This window comes from Podarcis vaucheri, assembly GCF_965113315.1.
Source record: "Podarcis vaucheri genome assembly, chromosome: 9".
In the NCBI taxonomy this organism is placed as follows: domain Eukaryota; kingdom Metazoa; phylum Chordata; class Lepidosauria; order Squamata; family Lacertidae; genus Podarcis; species Podarcis vaucheri.
Genome location: NC_138767.1, coordinates 72,790,521 through 72,811,655, shown reverse-complemented (window position 1 = coordinate 72,811,655; position 21,135 = coordinate 72,790,521). Strand labels below are relative to the sequence as shown.

General features: G+C 38.9%; 1 protein-coding gene across 2 annotated transcripts in view; it reads right to left on the bottom strand.

Moving 5' to 3' along the window:
• Window positions 1-21,135, bottom strand: part of ADGRA3 (adhesion G protein-coupled receptor A3) — a 43,073-nt gene that overhangs the window by 10,548 nt on the left and 11,390 nt on the right. The window contains exons 2-12 of one of the 2 annotated variants that reach the window (XM_082237340.1): window positions 20,024-20,095; window positions 15,478-15,549; window positions 14,705-14,776; window positions 13,583-13,654; window positions 12,880-13,040; window positions 11,894-12,107; window positions 11,468-11,632; window positions 5,458-5,707; window positions 3,791-3,940; window positions 533-694; window positions 106-309 (exon numbers count right to left, since the gene is read on the bottom strand). In XM_082237340.1, coding sequence (XP_082093466.1) covers window positions 106-309; window positions 533-694; window positions 3,791-3,940; window positions 5,458-5,707; window positions 11,468-11,632; window positions 11,894-12,107; window positions 12,880-13,040; window positions 13,583-13,654; window positions 14,705-14,776; window positions 15,478-15,549; window positions 20,024-20,095 — 1,594 coding nt within the window. The remainder of the gene's footprint in view (window positions 1-105; window positions 310-532; window positions 695-3,790; window positions 3,941-5,457; window positions 5,708-11,467; window positions 11,633-11,893; window positions 12,108-12,879; window positions 13,041-13,582; window positions 13,655-14,704; window positions 14,777-15,477; window positions 15,550-20,023; window positions 20,096-21,135) is intronic. The other variant, XM_082237341.1, reaches the window with a different exon arrangement.

Genomic DNA, 21,135 nt, shown 5'->3' with positions numbered 1-21,135 from the left:
GAATATTTTAAACAAAGCTTTCCTGCTGAATATATAAATTGCCTCAAACACACATATTCTCTCTCTCTCACACACACACACACACACACACACACTTAATCTAACCTTAAGTGCCAGGCTTGACAATGTATTTGAGACATTGCACTTAAAGCCCAGTTGCTTATCAAGGCTTCCATCCAGATCTCTTCGTCCATATTCAGGAAGTCCTGTGCGGTCTGCTGCCGCTACTTTCTGGAACACAGTGCAAGTCATTCCGGTGAAGCTAGTTCCTTTTATTACATAAGCTTCCACGGCAATATTTGGAGAATACTGTAGAAAACAAAGATACAAATAGATAGATGGACACATACACACAGAGAGAGATATGTCTGAAACCTGCTATATAGTGGTAATTTAAACCAGTTAAAGTACACAATTTCCTTTCAAAATTCCAAATGTTCTGCTCCTACATAGTTGAATAGCTTCCATTAAAAATAATCTACTATTTAAATAAAGCGGTGCTTATCAACAAATAAAAAGTGTCATTTCCTACCGTTGAGTAAACCTGAGCTCCATTAGCTAGCCGGTATGTAGCAATCTTCTGCAAGCACTGTACAATTCGGGTACAAGCTTTAGCTTCCCTCTGTGCCATCCACAGAATGCGTTCATCGGCTAGCATTATGTTACTTGCAATATCAACCATCACATCACCAAGCTAACAGAGGAAAGAGATCAGAAAGGCTGACATACATGTTTGTGTACCATTTTCATAGTTTAAAAAAATATTTTATTCTCCCTGTCCTGCAGCACTTTATTACATTTTTATTCCACCATTTCCACGTACTGAAGGAGCTCAGTACACGGTTCTCTCCTCACCCACTTTTTATTGACCACAAGCACACTAATTTAGAAACTATTTTCAAGTAACAGTAAATTTATTTTTTAAAATCATAACTAGCAGAGACTAAACCCTTTTGAGTTTGCAATTTAACTCTGCAATATCCATCATTCTGTTTGAGGCCTATTATAGAGAAATGGGGAGACAGACACACACACACACACACACCTATTTCCATGCTACATCGTTTCCTATTTTTCATCAATGTGTTTTAGAGTTTTTTCTTCTTTGATCGTGGACATTTTCATAGTACTCTTGCTTTCCCCAGTCAAACATATATATATTTAAGTCCCCATGTGCAGAGTTAGTTCTTCAATTGCAGTTCACTAGCTCAGATTAAAGAAGAGGCTGCTGCCCACATGTATGCCTTTCTACTAATAGTTGATCTCTCTTATAATTTAATCTAAGAAAGCAAATTCTACAGTGCTCCTAGTACAACAATGCATAAAACGTGCCTGCCTGGCCTCATAATAAAGACGCAAAAGAAATATGTGTTTTTAGAAGTAGAAGTAGGAATTTAAGACAGCCTGATGTATATGCCTATTTTGTTTTAGTTTTTCTATTAAATAAGCAAAAAGTGAGAAAGGAAAATTTAAAAAGCAATTTCCTTCTTATATTGCTGTTGAAATAAACCTAAAAATGGCCAGAGCCTAGTGAAATTTGAAAACCTAGGATGGGATACTAAGGCATCAAGTGATGGGGTTTCAATGATCCATATAGCTTTTTGATACCCTCGCCATGGGCTAATGGGTAAATCATCAAAAATAAAATTTAGACTAGTTGTTTTTTTCCCTAAAAATCTGCCTGCCAAGCTTTAATATGTATACAGTCGTACCTTGGTTGTGAACATTTTGGCTCCCAAACGCAGCAAACCCAGAAGTGAGTGTTCCGGTTTGTGAACGTTCTTTGGAACCTGAACGTCTGATGCGGCTTCCGAAGCTTTTGGAAGTCGAACAGACTTCCGGAACAAATTCCGTTCAACTTCCGAGGTACCACTGTATATATATTCCTGCCCCTAAAATCAAGTTTTCCCAGTGTCCAGTGCCTTCATTATTTACAGAAATGCTTTCTAGAGAGATTAAGGGAGGAAGAAAATAAACTCAGGACAGTCAGAAGGCACACAACGCAGCAAATTTGCTGAAGCTAGAAAGGCTTGCTCAGGATGGAAAATCAGAATGAGAACCCTACCATGCATTCTGAATATTAAGAACTGCAGGTCATTCGCGGAAGGGGAGTTCATCACCTACACCCCACTCCTTTCTGCAGCTACCTGTACCCTCAAAGCCTCTGTAGAGGGTTGGGGACCCCTTCCTGAATAGTATAGAATGGGGCTTGGGAGATTGCTTGGGGAGGTGTGTATTGGCCAAAATTGGCAAAGGGACCTCGCCCAAGCAGAGGCCTCTAGAGAGGATTTTTGGAGGGCACAGGTGGTGTAGCGATAGGGGATGAAAAAGGCCTCTATTTGACTTCCTTCTGCTCATGGTACTCAAGATTCAAGCCTTTGTGTATGTCAGCAAGAACTTCCTTGGAGGCTAAAAACTGTAATGAATAAATAAAACATGTGCTTCCTAAGACGCTGAGGGACACACATACTGGGATGTGCTGAGGATTTAGCACCTGCCATTTGCCCTTCACAATATTTGTTACAATAAACACCTGCATAGCCAAAGCAGTTGTGACAAATCCCAATAAGGAAATGGAAGCAGCTCTGAACTATGGATAATGTTGCCATATAGCTTGTAGGTCCCAATTTTACCTAGAAGTGCTGTGTTGCAATAAATGGATGCTGCAAGTTCAATTCATTAATCCTTATTTTTACTTCCATGTAAACTATATAAGGGACGCGGGTGGAGCTGTGGTCTAAACCACAGAGCCTAGGGCTTGCCGATCAGAAGGTCAGCAGTTCAAATCCCCGCAATGGGGTGAGCTCCCATTGCTCGGTCCCAGCTCCTCCCCACCTAACAGTTCAAAACCACGTCAAAGTGCAAGTAGATAAATAGGTACTGCTCCAGCGGAAAGGTAGACGGCATTTCCGTGTGCTGCTCTGGTTCGCCAGAAGCTGCTTAGTCATGCTGGCCACATGACCCAGAAGTTGTACGCCGGCTCCCTCGGCCAATAAAGCAAGATGAGCGAGCAACCCCCGAGTCGTCCGCGACTGGACCTAACAGTCAGGGATACCTGTACTTTTACCTTTAAACTATGTAATATACTGAACATTTATACTTAAATAGAAAGCTAGCATACTTGATTTTTATGGCTGAGCAAAGCAAGACTAAACTGGGTTTCACTAAGTAATGTTAAGAATGCATTGTCTATTGCCACATTTACTCTACTATGACAAACACTGCTCATGAATTTCTGTCTGGCATTTTTATAGCTTTTATTGCCTTCAAGCAGTGGCAGAACAGTGGCAGATTGTGTCAATCTGGACCTCATACATCACAGAAGGAAAAACAACATCCTTATAATGCAATAAATCAACCTGTAATCCATGGCCTACACATATTTTAGGTCACATTAAATCAATCACTTAATGAACAACTTGGATTGCTCCACAGCCACAGTCCATGACACTGTAATACTACAGCTCTTGCCAGAATAATTTTAAACATTTGTTCCCAGGTTTTTTTTTATTTGACTGCAGATATTGAGTGCACTGCAGATATTTAGTACATTGTGGTCTCCAACATTCAAATGTGCCTAAACATAAAGATCAATAAAGTTCAACAGTGAAATGGAAAGCCTCTAACCACAAGCACATATTTACCCTTAAAGGCTATTTGAGGAATACTCTAATTTAGCTGGTCTCTATAAATAGTTACAGCTTTTAAGAGGTTTGGATATTAACCAACAGCGCAGTTTAGCTTTAGCAAGGGCGTTTTTAAAAAGAGATATTGAAGAAAACATAATTACCTCTTTGTACTTCTCAGCAAATCTTCCAAATTTTTCTATCATTTCAGCCACAAAAATAACATCCATTTTGTCAGAAAAGTTTGCAGCTTCGACAGTGTAAGCTAACAGTTGTCGAGCTGTTGCTACAGCATTGGTAAGGTTCAGCGGCATCTGTATGGAGCACAGTAATTGTATAAATTACATAACCAAGACAAAACAATAGGGCCAATTCACATTAGCATCTGTCATAAAGGTATGTGTTTATGAAGTTTAAAATGAAACCAGTTTACAAAACAGAGCAATTCTATTGTTTGTGTGCAGCCGTAGTGAGGGGGAATCTGTGGCAAACCAAATGGCCATGTCCAAATAATTGCCAGCTAGTTGCATCCAGGGTGGGAAGGCAATTTTACTTCCGCAAGCCCACCCCCTCCATTTCTGGTAAAAGGCATGCAAAAGTTCCCAGGTTCAACCCGACATCTCCAAGCTGTGGCTCTGGAAAGATGCAGTCAACGAAAGTAGCTGAATGTGACTGGGACGAAACAATAACCAGACAAAGTTTAAACAGCTTCCTATGTTTTTATGACTGCAATGGGGGGGAAATGACAGCACCAGTCAGGACTGGCATTGTTTCACGGTCTGTTTGGAAACACTTTGTGGAAATAAAGTAGGTCAGGAACATGCAACTTCATGGCTTTCCCAATAGGCCCCATTTAGGCCCATGGTGGAATGCTGCCAGCAGGACGTATATGCCCACAGAATTTTCCAACAGCTTCCTTTGGGCCAATTTAAGGATTGAAGCCTTAGTCTACCTTAGCAAAAATATGAGTAAGCACAGCAAAGTGAAAAAAGAAGAAAAGAAGAAGCAAATTCTGATTTCCTAAAAACTTGGAAGCAATGATCAGTAATTGACCTTGTCACAGGGCTATCTAGCACCAATTCCCCTGAGAGAAAGATAATCAGATGTTAGCTGCTAATAGCCTCCAAGTATGAGGCTCTTACTGCACATAGTGCATATTTATATTGTGAGTCAATTTAGGACTACAGGCAAAATGTGAAATAGAAGACCTAATAAATACGAAACTGATCCTGCAGAGTAACCTGCAACAAGCAAACATGCTTACTTTTAAAAAACAACTTCTAATAGTTCACTGCACAAAGATGCAAGCTCATATGTTAAAACTGAGCTTCTCTCTAAGCAGCTACATCATTCAGTTGTGTGCTAGTAAAATCATTAACATTCAAAAAGAAAATATAATGAGAACACGTGTTTTCCACCTGCTTATGATCTAATACTGGGCCTCAGGTATCCTAGGCATACTTATAAACAAGCAATCTTTTTTTTTTTTTAAAAAAAAAAAGCTACATGAAAACGTAGACTTTTCAAGCTACCTACTCCTGAAAAGCTGCACCTGAAGATCAAACACACTTATCGGGCAGAATTTGATAAAGGATGAGGAACTACATCTGGAGGAAGAAATGAGCAACCCATCCAAGCACAGACAGAATTTACTTAGGGGCACAAAAAGGGCAATTTGGATCCTGGCATAACACATTACACTTTAAACATGTGTTCTTCACTGAAGAGGAAACCCTCTTCTGGATGGAAGAATAAAGACAGCATGGAAAAATCTTACAAGAATTTATGTGCAAAACATTTTACGTTAAGATTGGGAGAAAGAATGAATAACCTGATTAAACATATACAGGATTTGAGTGGCATCATTTGTATATTGGCAACGAGAGTAATCCTCTTCAGCCCAAAATCCTCCCCTATCACATCTGCGCCAAGCTCTCTTCTCAGCCTGGGAGTTTCCTGTATATATTCCACTGCCACCTGAGTAACGAGTGCACACCAGGTATGAAGTAATACCTGCCAACGTACGAGGCCACCTAAAGAGTTGAAGGCAAAAGATTAAGACAGAGATTTTCAGGGCCGCTCTGGAAAAAAAGTAAACAGAAGAAATAAGGACTGGATCACAAAATGAGACACACTTCAAATCTACATATATGCAAACCACATAAAATTTCAACTTGGCTAGCCTTCATCATTGCCATGCTCTTCATATGTTAACATTACAAGCCTTTTAATCTCCATATCCTACTGTTTTAGACTTTTCCACAATTTGGCAAGGGGAGGGGGGTTACACCAAATCACCAGAGAAGTTATATACAATTTTCCACCCAAAGTGAAAATGAACTCTTTATTTTAATTTAAAAGTAATTATCCAAAGTTTATAGTGTATTGGCATTGCAACTAAAATAGAAGAGCAACAGGCTACATTTATAAATGAAGTTTGTACTGTGTCCTGTAATTAAGTAGAAGTTTATGTTTAAGACAACAATTCTTGGGGAGCAGCAGAATTATTCTATCCTATTGTTCTCTAATTTTGGCTAGAATTTAAAAGTGAAATGAGGCAGCCCTGCAATTCAACTCAGAATAATAATTGCACTTGTCAATTAAAGTATCAAACACTTTGACTTTTGACAAAACTAGAACAAGTAATATTATTCAAGGGATTATGTTAAAGAGCTTAAAAACTCTGTGGAAAATATTTTTTAATCTCTCAATGCCATAATACAGAAACTTAATTAAATTACTTGGAGATGCAATGAGTACTCCATCTTACCCGTGTTGTCTTTTTTGTTTAATAAAAGAGTATTGAGTAAAGTGGGCCAATAAAGGTAACCAGAGATAAAGATGAAGGATATTAAACACTACTGTATTTTAAACATAAAGGCTTTTGCACACTTTCTTGTTTGGGAGTAACTTCCACTGAAATCTGTACGTTTTACTCTTGAAAAAACATTCACAGGATTGTTTTAGAGGACTGATAAACCAATGAAAATGATCAACCAATTAACTACATTATAAATTAGGCCCTTGTGGAAAGTATCTAATTTACACATGTTTATACCAAATTCACATAATGTTGATGTACCAGACGGTTCCCAAGCCCCAAAAAAGTTATACACAGAAACCTCTCAAATCCCAGAATTTATCTTTTTTTTGGGGGGGGATGCTTTTATTTTCCCCTTTTGGATCTAAGCATGTTGAGAAAATTATTATTTCTAGGTATTAACACACAAGTTTAGCTAAAGTATTCAATGATATTCTTCAAGATACTCTACAGAAATGTGTAGAGTAAGAAAGTGAAACCTATTATTTCCACAAAGTTAAAGAACTAACATAGGTCTGCCTTTTTTCCCTTGAAACACTGTTCTTGCAACTACTGATACTTGGTTTATTGAGAGTTTGCCTGTGAGTGAGTTAAACTGGCAGTTTAACTATTCCTTAGGTATAAATCGTAACTGTCTTTCGGGAAGATTTTAAGACCTCAAAACAGATACCATTTATCTTTGATGATGATAAACAGTAACAATGGAAAACACTCATGTGTTTATTGGATTTTTAAACAAGCACCAATACAATCCTTTACATACAATGTTGACTCATTATTAGAAACCTTTCCAAAAGTGTAAATTGCACCAGTTTTGACAGCTTTAAAATTTTGAAGAGGGCAACGAAAATGATCAAGGGAACAGTAGAATATTTTTTCTATAAGGAAAAGATAAAAAAGCATCTGGAGCTTTTTAGGTGTAGACAAAGGACTAAGGGAAAGACACAATAGAGGTTTCCAAAATTATGAACAGGGTGGAGATTATAATATAAATTTTCTTCCTTGAATATAATGATAGAACTTGGGGACACTCAGTGAAATTCAGGGGTAGTAAATTCAGAACAGAAAATTCACTGCCACAAGGACGTTATTTAAAGCATATGTATCCTGAATTGAGGCACTTAATATGGCTTACACCACACAATCAATATTTTTTGTGAAAATATTAAACACACAGCACGTAACAGTAAGCAAAATTAAAGAAACAAACGGCAGTAGAGACTCAAGCTAAGCTAAAACAAGCAAAGGAACAGTTCTATGCCAAACACCTACAGGCCACAGGTCTGCCAGGACAACAAAGTTTTCAGTTTTGTGCAGAGAAGCCTTAGAGAGGCCACAAAAATCTCCCAGGGTAAGAAGGCATCTCATGCGGAAACCCTATCCCACATTCCTACCAACTGAATGAGTGCCAAAGGTTAAGATGGGTTTCAGAAAAGAAGCAGTTAAATTCATAGAGAACAGATCAGTGGCTATTAGCCTTAACAGAAAAATGGAACTTTTATGTTCAGAGCCTGTGAACTGCAAAACAGTTTGGGGAAAACAGACGTGAGACAGCTCTTGCCTTCATGCCCTTTCTATATAGGCATCCCAGAAACATTCAGTAGGCCATTGCTGAAAACAGAATGCTAGACTAGAATGCTAGACTTTGATTCACCAGAGCTGCCATGTTCTTAACTATTTTCAGGAAAATCCTGAAAGAAAGATGTGCTAAAATAAACGTGAATGGTTTTTCAAAATTGGTTTGCTATTTTACATTTTGCCATGGTGAGAACTAACAGGATTCTGTTTGTGCATGATGCACAAAATAAATGCAGTTGTAGAAAAGCATATTGCTGCGTAAATACGGAGCTAGTCTTTTTTCAATTTGAAAAGGACAATCAAACTGAAATGAATGAAGTATAGCTAATACATATGTCCTTCTTTCTTTGCTTGAATATACTATTTTCTCCCTAGAGAAGAGATGCATTTAAGTTCTTCTACTTCAGTATGAAATAGCTTCTAAGCAGAATCAAAATAGACACTTCCAGCTATGCTGTACCCGTCCAAACCAAGAACAATAAAGGTAAATGTTCCTAGGTGCATTTACAGCCATCTGCTCAGAATAATTTCCTTTACAAGTCAGAGCCTGCTTTCTGTATGGCCTCAAAAGGTGAAATATAGCTCTTTGTTATTGCTTTTTCTATACCACAGATAGAAGGTTTTTGCAGTAAACCCAACTCTAGTGAACCTCCTGATAAAATGAATGTTTCCAGAAATTGTGTTTCCTTCCAATGAATTCCAGAGAGGCAAAATCCTATTAAACTGAACAATCACTGCTAAGCACAGGTTAATTTAATAGAGAATGCTCAAAAACAGGCTTTACCATCTGTTTTTACCTCTAATTGTAAGTCCAAAACGAACCATTCACAATTGTATTTTAAAAGTTATTTAAATTCCTCTGCATTTTTTTCATAAACACTGCCAGAAACTTTCTTATATTTTTTATCTTCTCAACTCAACACAGCATTTCCTATAAATGGAAAAGGTTGCACCAGGGAAAGGACTAAAGTAACAGGAGAAGGGTAGACATGGTTTGGCTCCAAAGAACTACTTGAGGCATTTAAGGGCCTGGAGATGGCTAATGAAATTTTACACCTTTCATCTTTGAATTGTTGAAATACCACACACACAGGCCACTTCCTCCAAATGTTGTATCACAAAATTGCTTTTAAAGCACCTCTCAATTTCAACAGAGATCTTTGATGCAGTAATTGAAGGTTGGAGAACCAAAAGTACCAATCTCCCTTAGGTACACAGAATTAGAGTAGTTTTGATCCATGCCTTATTGAAAAGGTGACCAATGCAAACCTAACATATATTTTGAGCATATAAAGGCCACCATTTCCTAAGGGCGTATCTTCCTGTAAAACTCACCTGGTCACCTCTCACAAGCAAGAAATGCTTGAAAGTAAAACAGGCAAAAGGGAGTCTTTCATTCCCTTTTTTGAACAATCAATCCCTGTTTGTATGTCAAATGGACCAGGATATAAGCACCAAAGCCTTGAGAGGACTGAGCTAGGAAGGAAACAAGTCAGAGCCTGGTTTGTCATTATGTGTGAACAACATACAATTGTGGTTTGTTTCCCTCAAACAAACCATGAGTGCTAAGCCAAGAACAAATCTTGGTTTCCCTCAAGAAGTAAACCACAAGCCCAGGTTCACATACAACCACCATTTCCTTCACAGTGCAGCATGAGCAAGGGAGAAGACTGAAGCAACAGTATTTGAGCAGCATGTTACTCATTCAGCTTAAACCATAGTTTACTTCACCTATGTTTTAATATGACAGGCAAGCTAAGTCAGTGTCTCACAAATGATTTTTGTAGGGATAAGCAAGCAAACAAGCTAATAAACAATTTGTGGGCTATACATGCAAGGTATTAAGCCTTAACGTGAAATCAAGGCATTTTATTCATTTACTTGACAAGGTTTACACACCGCTCGACAAAAAACTTCTAAGCTGTGCAGTCTTATATCCTGCAGTTCATAGTGTATGTTTCCACCACATGGAAGTGATATCCATGTACAAAATCATCCTATGCAAAGTGATCCTGAATTGGAGGTGGGGAGAGGGAATGACAGGGACAGGCTAACAAAAATCAAAAGACAAATGGCCTCTACACTGACTTACTTCACTTCACAGTACACACTACTGCTAGAAAGTGCAACAGACATAAGTTAGAAAAGGCGTTACCTTACACAGAGAGACTCTAACTGTTATGGCTGGCACCTCCAGAGGCAATGTGCTGTTAGTGTAACCAGCAGCAAATAGGTCAGAATGGAAAAGGTGAAGAAAGAAACAAGTGCAAAATGAAGGTGAGTGTGTGCAATGTCCAACAGTAATTAACATCGCCTAGATGCAGATAGTGGTTGTTACATCTATTATACTTACTGCTTGAACACAGTAATATGCAAACTGGTTTTAAATGACTGAACAAATAAACCAAGAGCAGGGAACCTTCTTCAGTCAAGGGGCCACATTCTCATCTGGGCAATCTTCCAGGGGCAAGGCCAGGGGCAAAGCTGAGCAAAGAGGCAAATGTACATTTTACCTTTGTACAGGACACGCCTCTCTATCTTCCATTAAGGCAACCAGGAAGAGTGATCACATTCTAGCCAGGCAAAAACACATAAGGAGGGTATGAATTGAGGCAGATTTAGGGAAGTGTGACTGGTTCGGTCACACTGGGCGCAGAGACTTGGGGGCGCTGCAGGGGACACAGCAACTATTATTTAGAATGGAGCACAAGAGGCACCAAATTTTGTCATCACACAGGGCACTGCTGAAATGTGAGATCCCAAGGTCCGCCACTGGTATAAAATAAGGGATGTGCATCAGGAAGTATCTGAAGAGCCATGCAGAGGCCAGGAGGGCTGGATTTGGCCTCTTCTTGTGAGGTTTCCACCCCTTAAATAATCTAAGTGGTGTTTCTAGATAACGTTTTATATTTCAGTCCACCTCAGCAACTTTTTTTAAATTTTTTTATGTTAAATCAAGGCTACTTATTCTACATTAATACCAGTTTTGTACAGTGGTACTTCGGGTTACATACGCTTCAGGTTACAAACTCCGCTAACCCAGAAATAGTGCTTCAGGTTAAGAACTTTGCTTCAGGATGAGAACAGAAATCGTGCAGCGGCGGCACAGCAGCAGCAGGAGGCCCCATTAGCTAAAGTGGTGCTTCAGGTTAAGAACAGTTTCAGGTTAAGAACAGACCTCCAGAACAAATTAAGTTCTTAACCCGAGGTATCACTGTACTTTTAACTGATATTTTTAATCTGAAGGAGTTGTGATGGCTTTCTCCCAACAAGGAGGCCCAATAAATAAGACACTGGCTCTTCATTTCCTTATCTAATGCAACTGAGAGTCGTGATAACTCACCCTTTATCATAAAGGAGAACAGAATCAGGTAACATTTGAACTCAAAAGCAATCTGTAAGAGCAGCAGACACATTCTCCTTCAAAGCTGTCATCACCAACCTGAAGTCGCCTTTGTTGTTGACAACTCTTTCCGGCGGGCAGTACTGCGCAGAGCTGTTCAATACCACTATGTCAACAGTCCTTGAATTATTCCCACGTCTGGTGTGCACATGACACCCCCAGTTTCCAGTAGATCCAGCTTGAATGTTTGAGATGGTCAGAGCACTAAGGTAAAAGGCAAAACCAGCATTCAAGAGCAAGTAAACAATTTTTAAAAAAGGTGAATAAATGCCTGCTTTGCCAAAGAGATCTACTAGAATAGAGCTTGCAAACATAAGGCCCGCCAGATGTCATTTGACTCAAACTTTGATCAGTCCCAGGAAACACAGCCAATGGTCAGGGATGATGGGAGGTGGAACCCAGTAACATCTGAAGGGCCACAAGTTGACCACCTGTTCTAGAAGAAACTACAGCCCAAATCCTCACCTTGCAATGAGTGAGCAGTTATGGATCATGTTTTTTTCAACAAAAATGCCTTGGGATTCATCAGTTTCAACTATCTTGCCATCCTGGTACCACAGAACCTGCATGTCCTGATCAATATACGAAGCCATACATTGGAAAGGCAGGCTGTCTCCTTCAAATACAACCTGACGATGAGAGGGAGTCATGTAGAAAGATGGTAATTCCAGAGGGGGGTCTGTATTCCATTGAAACAAAACACCATGTTTTAGATCAATATAGTGTATTTACTGAATGTAAAATAAAAAATTCTTTTAGAGAATTGCCATGTCATATAACCAGATTGCACTTACTGCAAGTTAAAGATTCTCAAACTACCAGCCAACCTGGTCTTATATTGAAAATATTAATTTAAATACAAGAGTAACACCTAAAGTTGAATGTCACACTGGTTGTCTAAACCTCAACTTCATGTACAGTGGCGCCTCGCAAGATGAAAAGAATCCGTTCTGTGATTCTCTTCGTCTAGCGGTTTCTTCGTCTTGCGAAGCAAGCCCATTGACGGATTAGCGCTATTAGCGGCTTTTAGCGGCTTATCTGCTGATCGGATCAGCTGATAAGCGGCTTAGCAGCTTAGAAAAGGGGGGGAAGGGAAAAAAACCAGCAGGAGCTCGCAAGACATTGTCGTCTTGCGAAGCAAGCCCATAGGAAATTCGTTTTGCGAAGCACCTCCAAAACGGAAAACTCTTTCATCTAGCGGGTTTTCCGTCTTGCGAGGCATTCGTCTTGCGGGGCACCACTGTATTATGTTTATTGTTCCTGGGGCCGTCTATCGCTGTCCTCAAAGACAGAGGGGGTAAATGGGCTAAACTTATTTTTTCCTTTTTAAAAAAAAGAACACTTAGGCCTTGGTGTTAGTGCAAAAGTACCAAACTGAGTGAGAAGAGGGGAAAGGTGCACTTTGGGAATAGTTATTAAGAGTCAGCATTGCTTTGTTATAATGTTCTTACCACAAGTTAGAAGACCTTGCTTAACACTCAAAACTGGTTGAGCCTGCAGTGACTTGGGGTAAGCACATCTGGTCTCACGAACAGTTATATTTCTTTCTTGCAACCACTGCTGCATCCACAAAATATTACAGTCGCAAAGTAGATAATCAGTCTGAAATTCACTGGAACAAACAAAAGACAGATTTTTGTTTTTTAGAGAGGCAAAATCCCACTGAAACCGGTATAAATTTGGTGTATATAACTGAGCTATTTCCAAATATTTGTAATCAATCAACAGCCCAACCCTGTATTACTGAAAATACTCAACTAGGCCATATAAATTCAGTAGATCATTTGTCCATGCATACCTTCTTAAGTCACTTGTAACATTACAGTGGCCTAAAGAACAGCCAACAACTCTTCCATTTGCCTAAACTTTTACACTTGGTTATCCTTTCATACTTAAATTTTCTGGAAGGAATTCTTATATGCCACAGGACACCTGGGAGGTGCTGTTAATATTCCTATGTTCATACTTCCTCAGTACAACACTTGTAGTTTGAAGAAACAGCAACAAAAAAATCATAATGCCTGAGGCAAAACTGGCTTTTCAGTAAAATAAAATGAAATCTAATTTGGTTATGTTCTGTACTTAATTTTAACACCAGTATCTTTTAGCTTTCAAAATTACACCAAAAAAAACCTCACCCAGATTCACACTTACAGAGATTTCAGTGATGTGAGATGATCAAATGTTCCTTGCGCAAGTGAGGAAAACAGGTTTCCCGAAAGATTTCTAGGAAAGTTTAAAACAGTGACATTAGATACGTACAAGTGGGACTGACAACAAACTTGTTGCAGTGTAGGGTGTTGTTATTCAGGGTTTAATTCTTCCCCCCCTCCCCCCAGTTTTCCATTCCACCTCTCCAACTGTGAGCATTCTATGCCCACACACCAAACTCAATCCTTACTTTTGGGAGTTTATCTCTCCCTGCCCCCAGTATAGATTCAGGTAGGTAGCTGTGTTGGTCTGACACAGTCGAAATATGTAAGAATATATAAAATATATTATTCTTGTGTGTGTCTGTATATGTATGTGTGTGTGTGTATGTATTATAATAATATATATATTATTTTTCAGTGTATCTGATGCACACGAAAGCTAATACCAAGAACAAACTTAGTTGGTCTCTAAGGTGCTACTGGTCTCTTTTTTATTTTTTTATATATTTTATATATCTCCCCCCCCCCCCGCCAGTATATTTTACCTAAAAGTATTTTGTATTTCTGCAAACCTTGGCACTCCCAAGCCACTCACTTGACATCTTCCTCTTATGGTGCTTTTTTGGATCAGCACTTGGAAGACTGAGATTGCTATTAGTACACAGCAAGTGTTCAGTCAGCTTCAAAGAAAGTCTTGTGCTATTCTGGACTATTCTGGATCAAAAACGTAGATTATTCTCAATTCCAATTGTAACTCATTACACAAACCATCATTATGGTGGGAGCTGCCCCTTAAGCAAGTACTGGTATGCATGTATCTCACCCATGTCTAGTTCTCTGTCTAGCCAGGCCACCACAGAGGAAAAGTATTACAGTGTAATTGGCAAAACAATTGCAGCAGCGGAAGTTGAATCTTTAGGCGAATAATGTGGAATATAAGTCTGTTTTACAAACCATGTATACATTTTGAGTTAGGAATACATGGTTTGTAAAACAGAATTCCAGATAAGGATTTTGCAATCCTTATATGAACAATAGACTACCAATTTAGCTAGCAATACAGTTTACTAAAACCTTAATTCAAATTATTGCTAAAATTAATATTTAACAGAATGATACTTACAACCGAACGAGATTTGCAAGTTCTTTAAATATATCTGCATTCAGGCATCCTATTTGGTTGTTTGTTAGGTCTCTGTTCAAAACGAAAAAAGACCCCCAAAATGCTTCATTTTACCATGTAACATGTAACTCATAATTTAATTCAAGTAATTTTAATTCACCTAAAAAAATCAGTAATCGAAACCAGAATTTAGACTGTGATCAAGCAAGTCCCTTGGAACTCAATATGAGACAATGCATAGACATTGTTAGACTGCTCTGTAAGGCACCAAATTTAGGGGTGTCCATTTGAATCCTAGCTAAAATGACATAGATAAGAAAGTGCTGGTCATTCAGTATGTCAGATTTGCAGGGAAGACTAATATCTACACAGAAGCAAGTCCCACTGATTTCACTCAGGCCAGTTCCTAGGTAAGTGTGTATGTCTTAAAACACACAATTTTTCTGAATATAATAATGGAGGGAGAGAAGAGCACTGCATTATTTTCTTTTTAAATAATAAAATAAAATGCCCAAGCACCTTATGATTTCTGTACCTTCTCAGATCAACTTTTTAAAAAAAAAGATGGGGCAGCAAGAACGGCATACAGTACTCTAGAGCAGTGAACAGTATAGATTTAAACAACAGTAATATGACATTGCAAAGTAAGAGGTCTTGTGCCTATGGCTTAAGGGCTTTTTTAAAAGATCAGAGAAGCTTTAGTTCAGACTACATTTAAATTGCTACTTTCTGACATTCCATTTAATTCCAGGTTAACAAATGTAAATACTTACAGCCTTTTTAGAGATGAAAGTCCTACAAAAGCTCCTGGATCTATAGTACTAATGAGATTGTTCTTAAGGTCCCTGTTTAAAAAAAGAAAAAGAAAATTTCCAAAGTGTACGGATTATGATAGAAAAGTAGTAGTGTGACTAAATTTACAAGCTGGATAACCACTTTATAATATAACATAGGTGGGGGGGAATTAAATACCCACTTCTTGATTTAAATATTTTCTTCAGAGAAATGGGTTAGCATGAAATCCTTCCACTGATTTTCAACCTAAGTTACAAATGTTGATACCAGCCTTAATCACTGTTTTTTATGGTGACATTTCTTCCATTATCCTGACTCAATGTTAAAGAACCTGAGCCTGAGCTGAGTTAGAAGCAGAAAACTCTTTTAAAAAAAAAGCCAAAGGATTTAATCTTTCCCCACATGAGCAAAATGCCTGCATACAGAGGGGTCTCCAAAAGGCTTAACAAAGCCTTGCCATCTCCTCCCAACAGCACATCTTTGGAACACATGCAGTTTTACACCAGACTTCCTCGACTAAAGTTTGGACAGGTTAGTGAGAGAGAGGGGGGGAGACTGTCAACATCCCATTACCCCCGATAAATCCCTGGTGTGCATCCACACTTGTGCAGGTACAAAGGCAAGAGTGGGAAAGCAAATCTGTTCTTCCCTACTGGGATTCTTACACCCACGTTGAGAAAAATTGTGCCCAAAGAGTTTACATCTAATCTGAAACAAAAGCTCTCTCTCTCAATGACAAATAAAATAAATTTCATCTCTGAAAACCAGAATTCTTTTTTTGCTCTTACCTTGAGATCAATAATATACACAGAATAAAAAGTATACTATGTCTGATTACTCCAGAAATCTTATTCAAGAGATGAACACTGGGTTTTCTTTACCTTGGTCATCTAACTCATCACTAAACAACACAAGGTATTCACTTTCTCCCCAAATCTCAGTGCTGCTCACTGGTGACAAACTGCACAACAATAATGACGTTATAACAGTCAGATTAATAATTCTATGTAAGATATTGGACAAATGCTTTAGGACTGGGGTGAGGGTTCCTTTATGACACCAGCAAACTTTATTCATGCACCTTTGTTCCACATAGGTAATCTAATCCGTAGGTTAGATTACTGGAACACATTATACATAGGGCTGCCTCAGAAGACAGTTTGGAAACTTCAACTGGTGCAGAATTTGGTGACCAGCTTGCTCACTGGGGCAAGATGGTTTGAGCATATTACACCAATCCTGGCCCGATTGCACTGACTGCCAGTTTAGTTTCCAGGCCCAATGCAAAGTGCTAGTGCTGACCTATGTTAAATGGTTCAGGACCACAATACTTCAAGGACCGATACTCCCCATATGAACCTACCCGGACCCTGCAATCATCATCTGAGGCTCCTCTTTGTGTGTGCCTCCTCCACAAGAGGTCTGGAGGGTGTCAGCACTAGAATGGGCCTCGTTCTGTGGTGGCTCCCCACTTGTGGAATGCCAGGGAGGCTGGTTACGTATCTTTAGGCCCAGGCAAAAAGGTTTCTCTTCGGCCAGGAGTTTGGCTGATTAATATTCTATGGCTTTTTAAATGTGTCTGTGGGAAGGAGATTATTTGTTTGTGCTTGCTTAATTAATTATGTATTCTGTATTTTTATTTTATATTTTTCTCTTGTGAACCACCCTGGGATCTTTGGATGAAGGGAATATTCAAATTTAATAAAGAATGATGATGATGATGATGATCTTCTGATAGTGATCTTTAACATTATACTGTGGTTTCAACCAAGACAAAATGGTTTCACCTCCAAGACAAAATATTGAGTATCAGAAAAAGCAAAATAGTAAATAGAAGCTTTGGGGAAATGATAGTAAAGCATGACAACAGCAAACACTCTTCAATAAAAACTCAACTGGGACTTCAGGAAGAATTAAAGTAGACTGGGATGAATAACTGGCAGAGCTATCCAAATACAGCCTTTTTGGGGATGCTGTTTGACCCCAAACTTGCCAACTAAGCATCAAAAGGGCTCTGTGAAGCTGTGCCCTTAGGACACAGCTTCCTGAAAAGTGAATCTAGATGCTGACCTGGGTCACAGAGAATCAAGCCTGGAACAATATACAAATTCCCAAGCACCATAGCAAATAACACATTTTAAGGTTAGTACTGTATTCTGCATCAAAAACTTCTGTTGACATGCTACCAAGATGCACTTTGCAGGTTTACAGTCTCTCTCAGCAACTGCTGAAGTTCCTAAAATAGATAGCAGTCACTTCCCACTTGAACAAGCTACTAAGCGAAGCAACATGTATTCAATCAATGAATGAAAGCCCCTGGATATATGGTTATAAGCTCCTAAAGAGATCATTGGAACTGACAAAGTTTGTGAAATGCCACATTTATACCCATTGGCTACAATTCAACACAACATTAGGCATGCCTAAGCTCACTGATTAGAAGGGACTTAAGTGCATAGCTCTGTGCTTAATTATGCTCATCATGTTTGAACCACAGAATGACAGCATATTTATTTATGTTCTACATTACTTTCTGGTTCTAAGGAAAATGTGGTATTTGGGATGAACACGAAATGAAGGAAATGTTAAATCCTTTCCTCAAATACCTTGCAGCTCCTGTTGAACTGCATAAAGAGACTACAGGGCTGTGCTGCGTGCAAAAGGTATTGGTTTCAACCCTTGGCAATCCCAGCTAGGGCTAGGAATGGCTTCTATCTGAAACCATGGAAAGCTGCTGTCTCTCAGTGTGGACAATGCTGAACCAGAAAGACCAGTCATCTGACTTGATATAAATCAGCTTTCTGTGTTCTAATGAATAGAAAGAAGTAGAACTATTGTGTGTATAAGAAGCTCAAGGAACATGGAGGCGGGATCTTGAAGAGAGCACATGGAGGTGCATACAAACTCTCATTCTGTGTAATAGCTAATTAAGTACTTAAACGTCTTGTGCGATGATAGACCATTTCTCCATCTGCACACCTGACTTAACTTTGGCTTCAGGAAAGCAACAGCAGGTTGCCTTGCCCCTCAATTGCAGCTTGGGAATAAGTCTCAATGAATCCAGTGGGATTTGCTTCCAAGTAAATGTGTACTGAATAAAGCTTTAAATAGGAGCATCCTGAATCGATAATTGTTTTAGGAAGTGATTAAAAAGCAATTTCAGCAATGCTGCAGAAGATCAGGAGCCATTTTAAACAACATTAAACAGGAAGACATTGCTAACCAAAGGGTATAATTCAGAATAGGACTTACTTTTGAGTAAATGTATTTATGATCTCTTTGCATTGCCAATCCCAGCTCAATAATGCTCATTTACTTTTGCTTTGCTGTGGGGATGCTGGTTTACAAACTTGCAGGAAATACGACTTTTAGGTGCAGTGTGAATCCAAAGTTAGAATTCCACTTGCAGCCTCACTGCACAAAAGCAGCATTTCTGTACTGCTAAAAGGCCTTAGGAGGCAGTGAACATTAAAACAATTCTATCTGTCTGCAACCTGTCTTCTCAACGCTCACTCAGTCCTCAATCACTTTAGACAAATTCTTCCTTTATGCTCCGAATACTTTCCCGCACTCCTCCCCCAAAAGGAAAGCAAAATAATTTAGAGTAGTTCTTTACCATTTAAAAATATTACTGGAATATTTAAAGTTTTTAAGTTACAACCTTAATTAAACGCAGTAAAAGAGAATTCTAGATTTTTTTGCACTGCAAGAAAAACTGTTCCCATCTCTCAAAAAGTTAACAGACTCAAAATGTGATTATGGGGATACACACACACACACACACACACACACACATTACTATTGTAGTGAAGGCATCATCATCAACAGCAGTTTCACTGTGTGATTATTCTAGGTGCCTAAGAAAAGTTTAAATATTTGTTTCTAAATAAAAAATAATAAAAAGGCTATCCCTCACTGCATTGCACTGCACACTTCTTTTGAAACTCTAGGAAATTTTGTAAGTAGGCTGTGATTTGCCATGTGGCACTGCCATTCAAAAAACAAAAATTTGGGTGCACCTACTGAAAGTTCTTTAAATCTTTAAATCCTTGCTATTATTTATATTGCACCTAAGAGCTTTACAACAAACATGACTGGAATTGTAGTCATAAGTTTATTTCCACGAGAGAAAGTAAATTTAATGTGTGATGTTGTACTGTGTTTTAACTATTTTTGTTGGGAGCAGCCCAGAACCGTGGGGGCAACGCAGTCAGATGGGTGGCATCATCATCATCATGGCAACTTATTTGTAAGTAAGCACTGATAGAATAATATGCTAAAGTTATATGGAAATACCTTCCTTATTTCTTATTACATTTGAAGCAATTACCGTAGTTTTGTATTTATTATACATACAGTAGGAAAACTATTCATCCAAGTATATTAATTTCTGGAGTATCTTAATGTTGTTGTTATAGTTTTTAAAAAACTCAAATATAGTTAGAGAGGTGAATTCTCCCTCCCTTCCATTACATCTCCTTCCGCATTATAATACTTAAAACATAAAAGGGGGGCAGGACTTACAATCTTTCAAGAAGGCTTAATCCAGCAAAGGAACCATTCTTCAATTCTGTTATCTTATTGTTGCTCAGAATTCTATAAAACAAAATAATGTAAAAACATTACAATATTTCCCTTTTCAAACAATTGCAGTAGCATTAGAGTAAATTTTCCATCTTATGCTGCTTAAAATGATGCTTTACAGCAGAGCTTTCCAAACTTTTCAAATTGGTGACACACTATTTAGACATGCATCATTTCGCGACACAGTAATTCAGTTTTACTAGCAAACCAGGGGTTAAACTAACTGCTTCCCAGCCCCGGGAAGAGTGCGGGGAGTGTATGCGCGACACACCTATACACTGCAGTGACACTATCTTGTCATGACACACAGTTTGGAAAGCTCTGCTTTACAGAATTGGCCCCCTAAGTTATTGGTCCTGAAGCTAAGCTGCAAAAACTCATGCACACCCTAGTCTATTATATTAGATATGCATGCATTAGATATAGTTCCTTGGATCAAAATTAGAATTCCAAGTAAGCCCTTTTTCAAGTGTGCAAGAAATAAGGAGAAAATGAGATAGACTGTGAGCATTGGGTCTCACTGAGCTCGTTCATATAGTGCCAAGGCAGACCATGGACATGAATGGCACTGTGGTCAAAACCACCAAGCTTGCCAATTGTAAGGTCGGCAGTTTGAATCAGTGTAACAAAATGAGCTTGCATTGCTTTGTCCCAGCTCCTGCCAACCTAGCAATTCAAAAGCATACCAGCTTGAGTAGATAACTAGGTACTGCTGCAGCGGGAAGATAAATGGTGTTTCCATGCACTCTGGTACTCGTCACGGTGTCCCATGCACCAGAAGCAGTTTATTTATGCTGGCCAGATGACTCAGTAAAGCTGTCTGCGGACAGTTCCCTTGGCCTGAAAGTGGAAATGAGTGCCACAGCCCATAGCTGAACTTGACCGGACTTAACCGTCAGGGGTTCTTTACCTTTAGTGTGAGGGCATTAGAGTGACAGTTCTCTGGACTGATTTGGCTTAATGTGTCATCCGAACCTGGGCTTGTGGTTTGTCTCCTCCAGACAAACCATAGCTCAGCTCGCAGAATCCCTGAAGGAGCAAAGAAGCTGCAA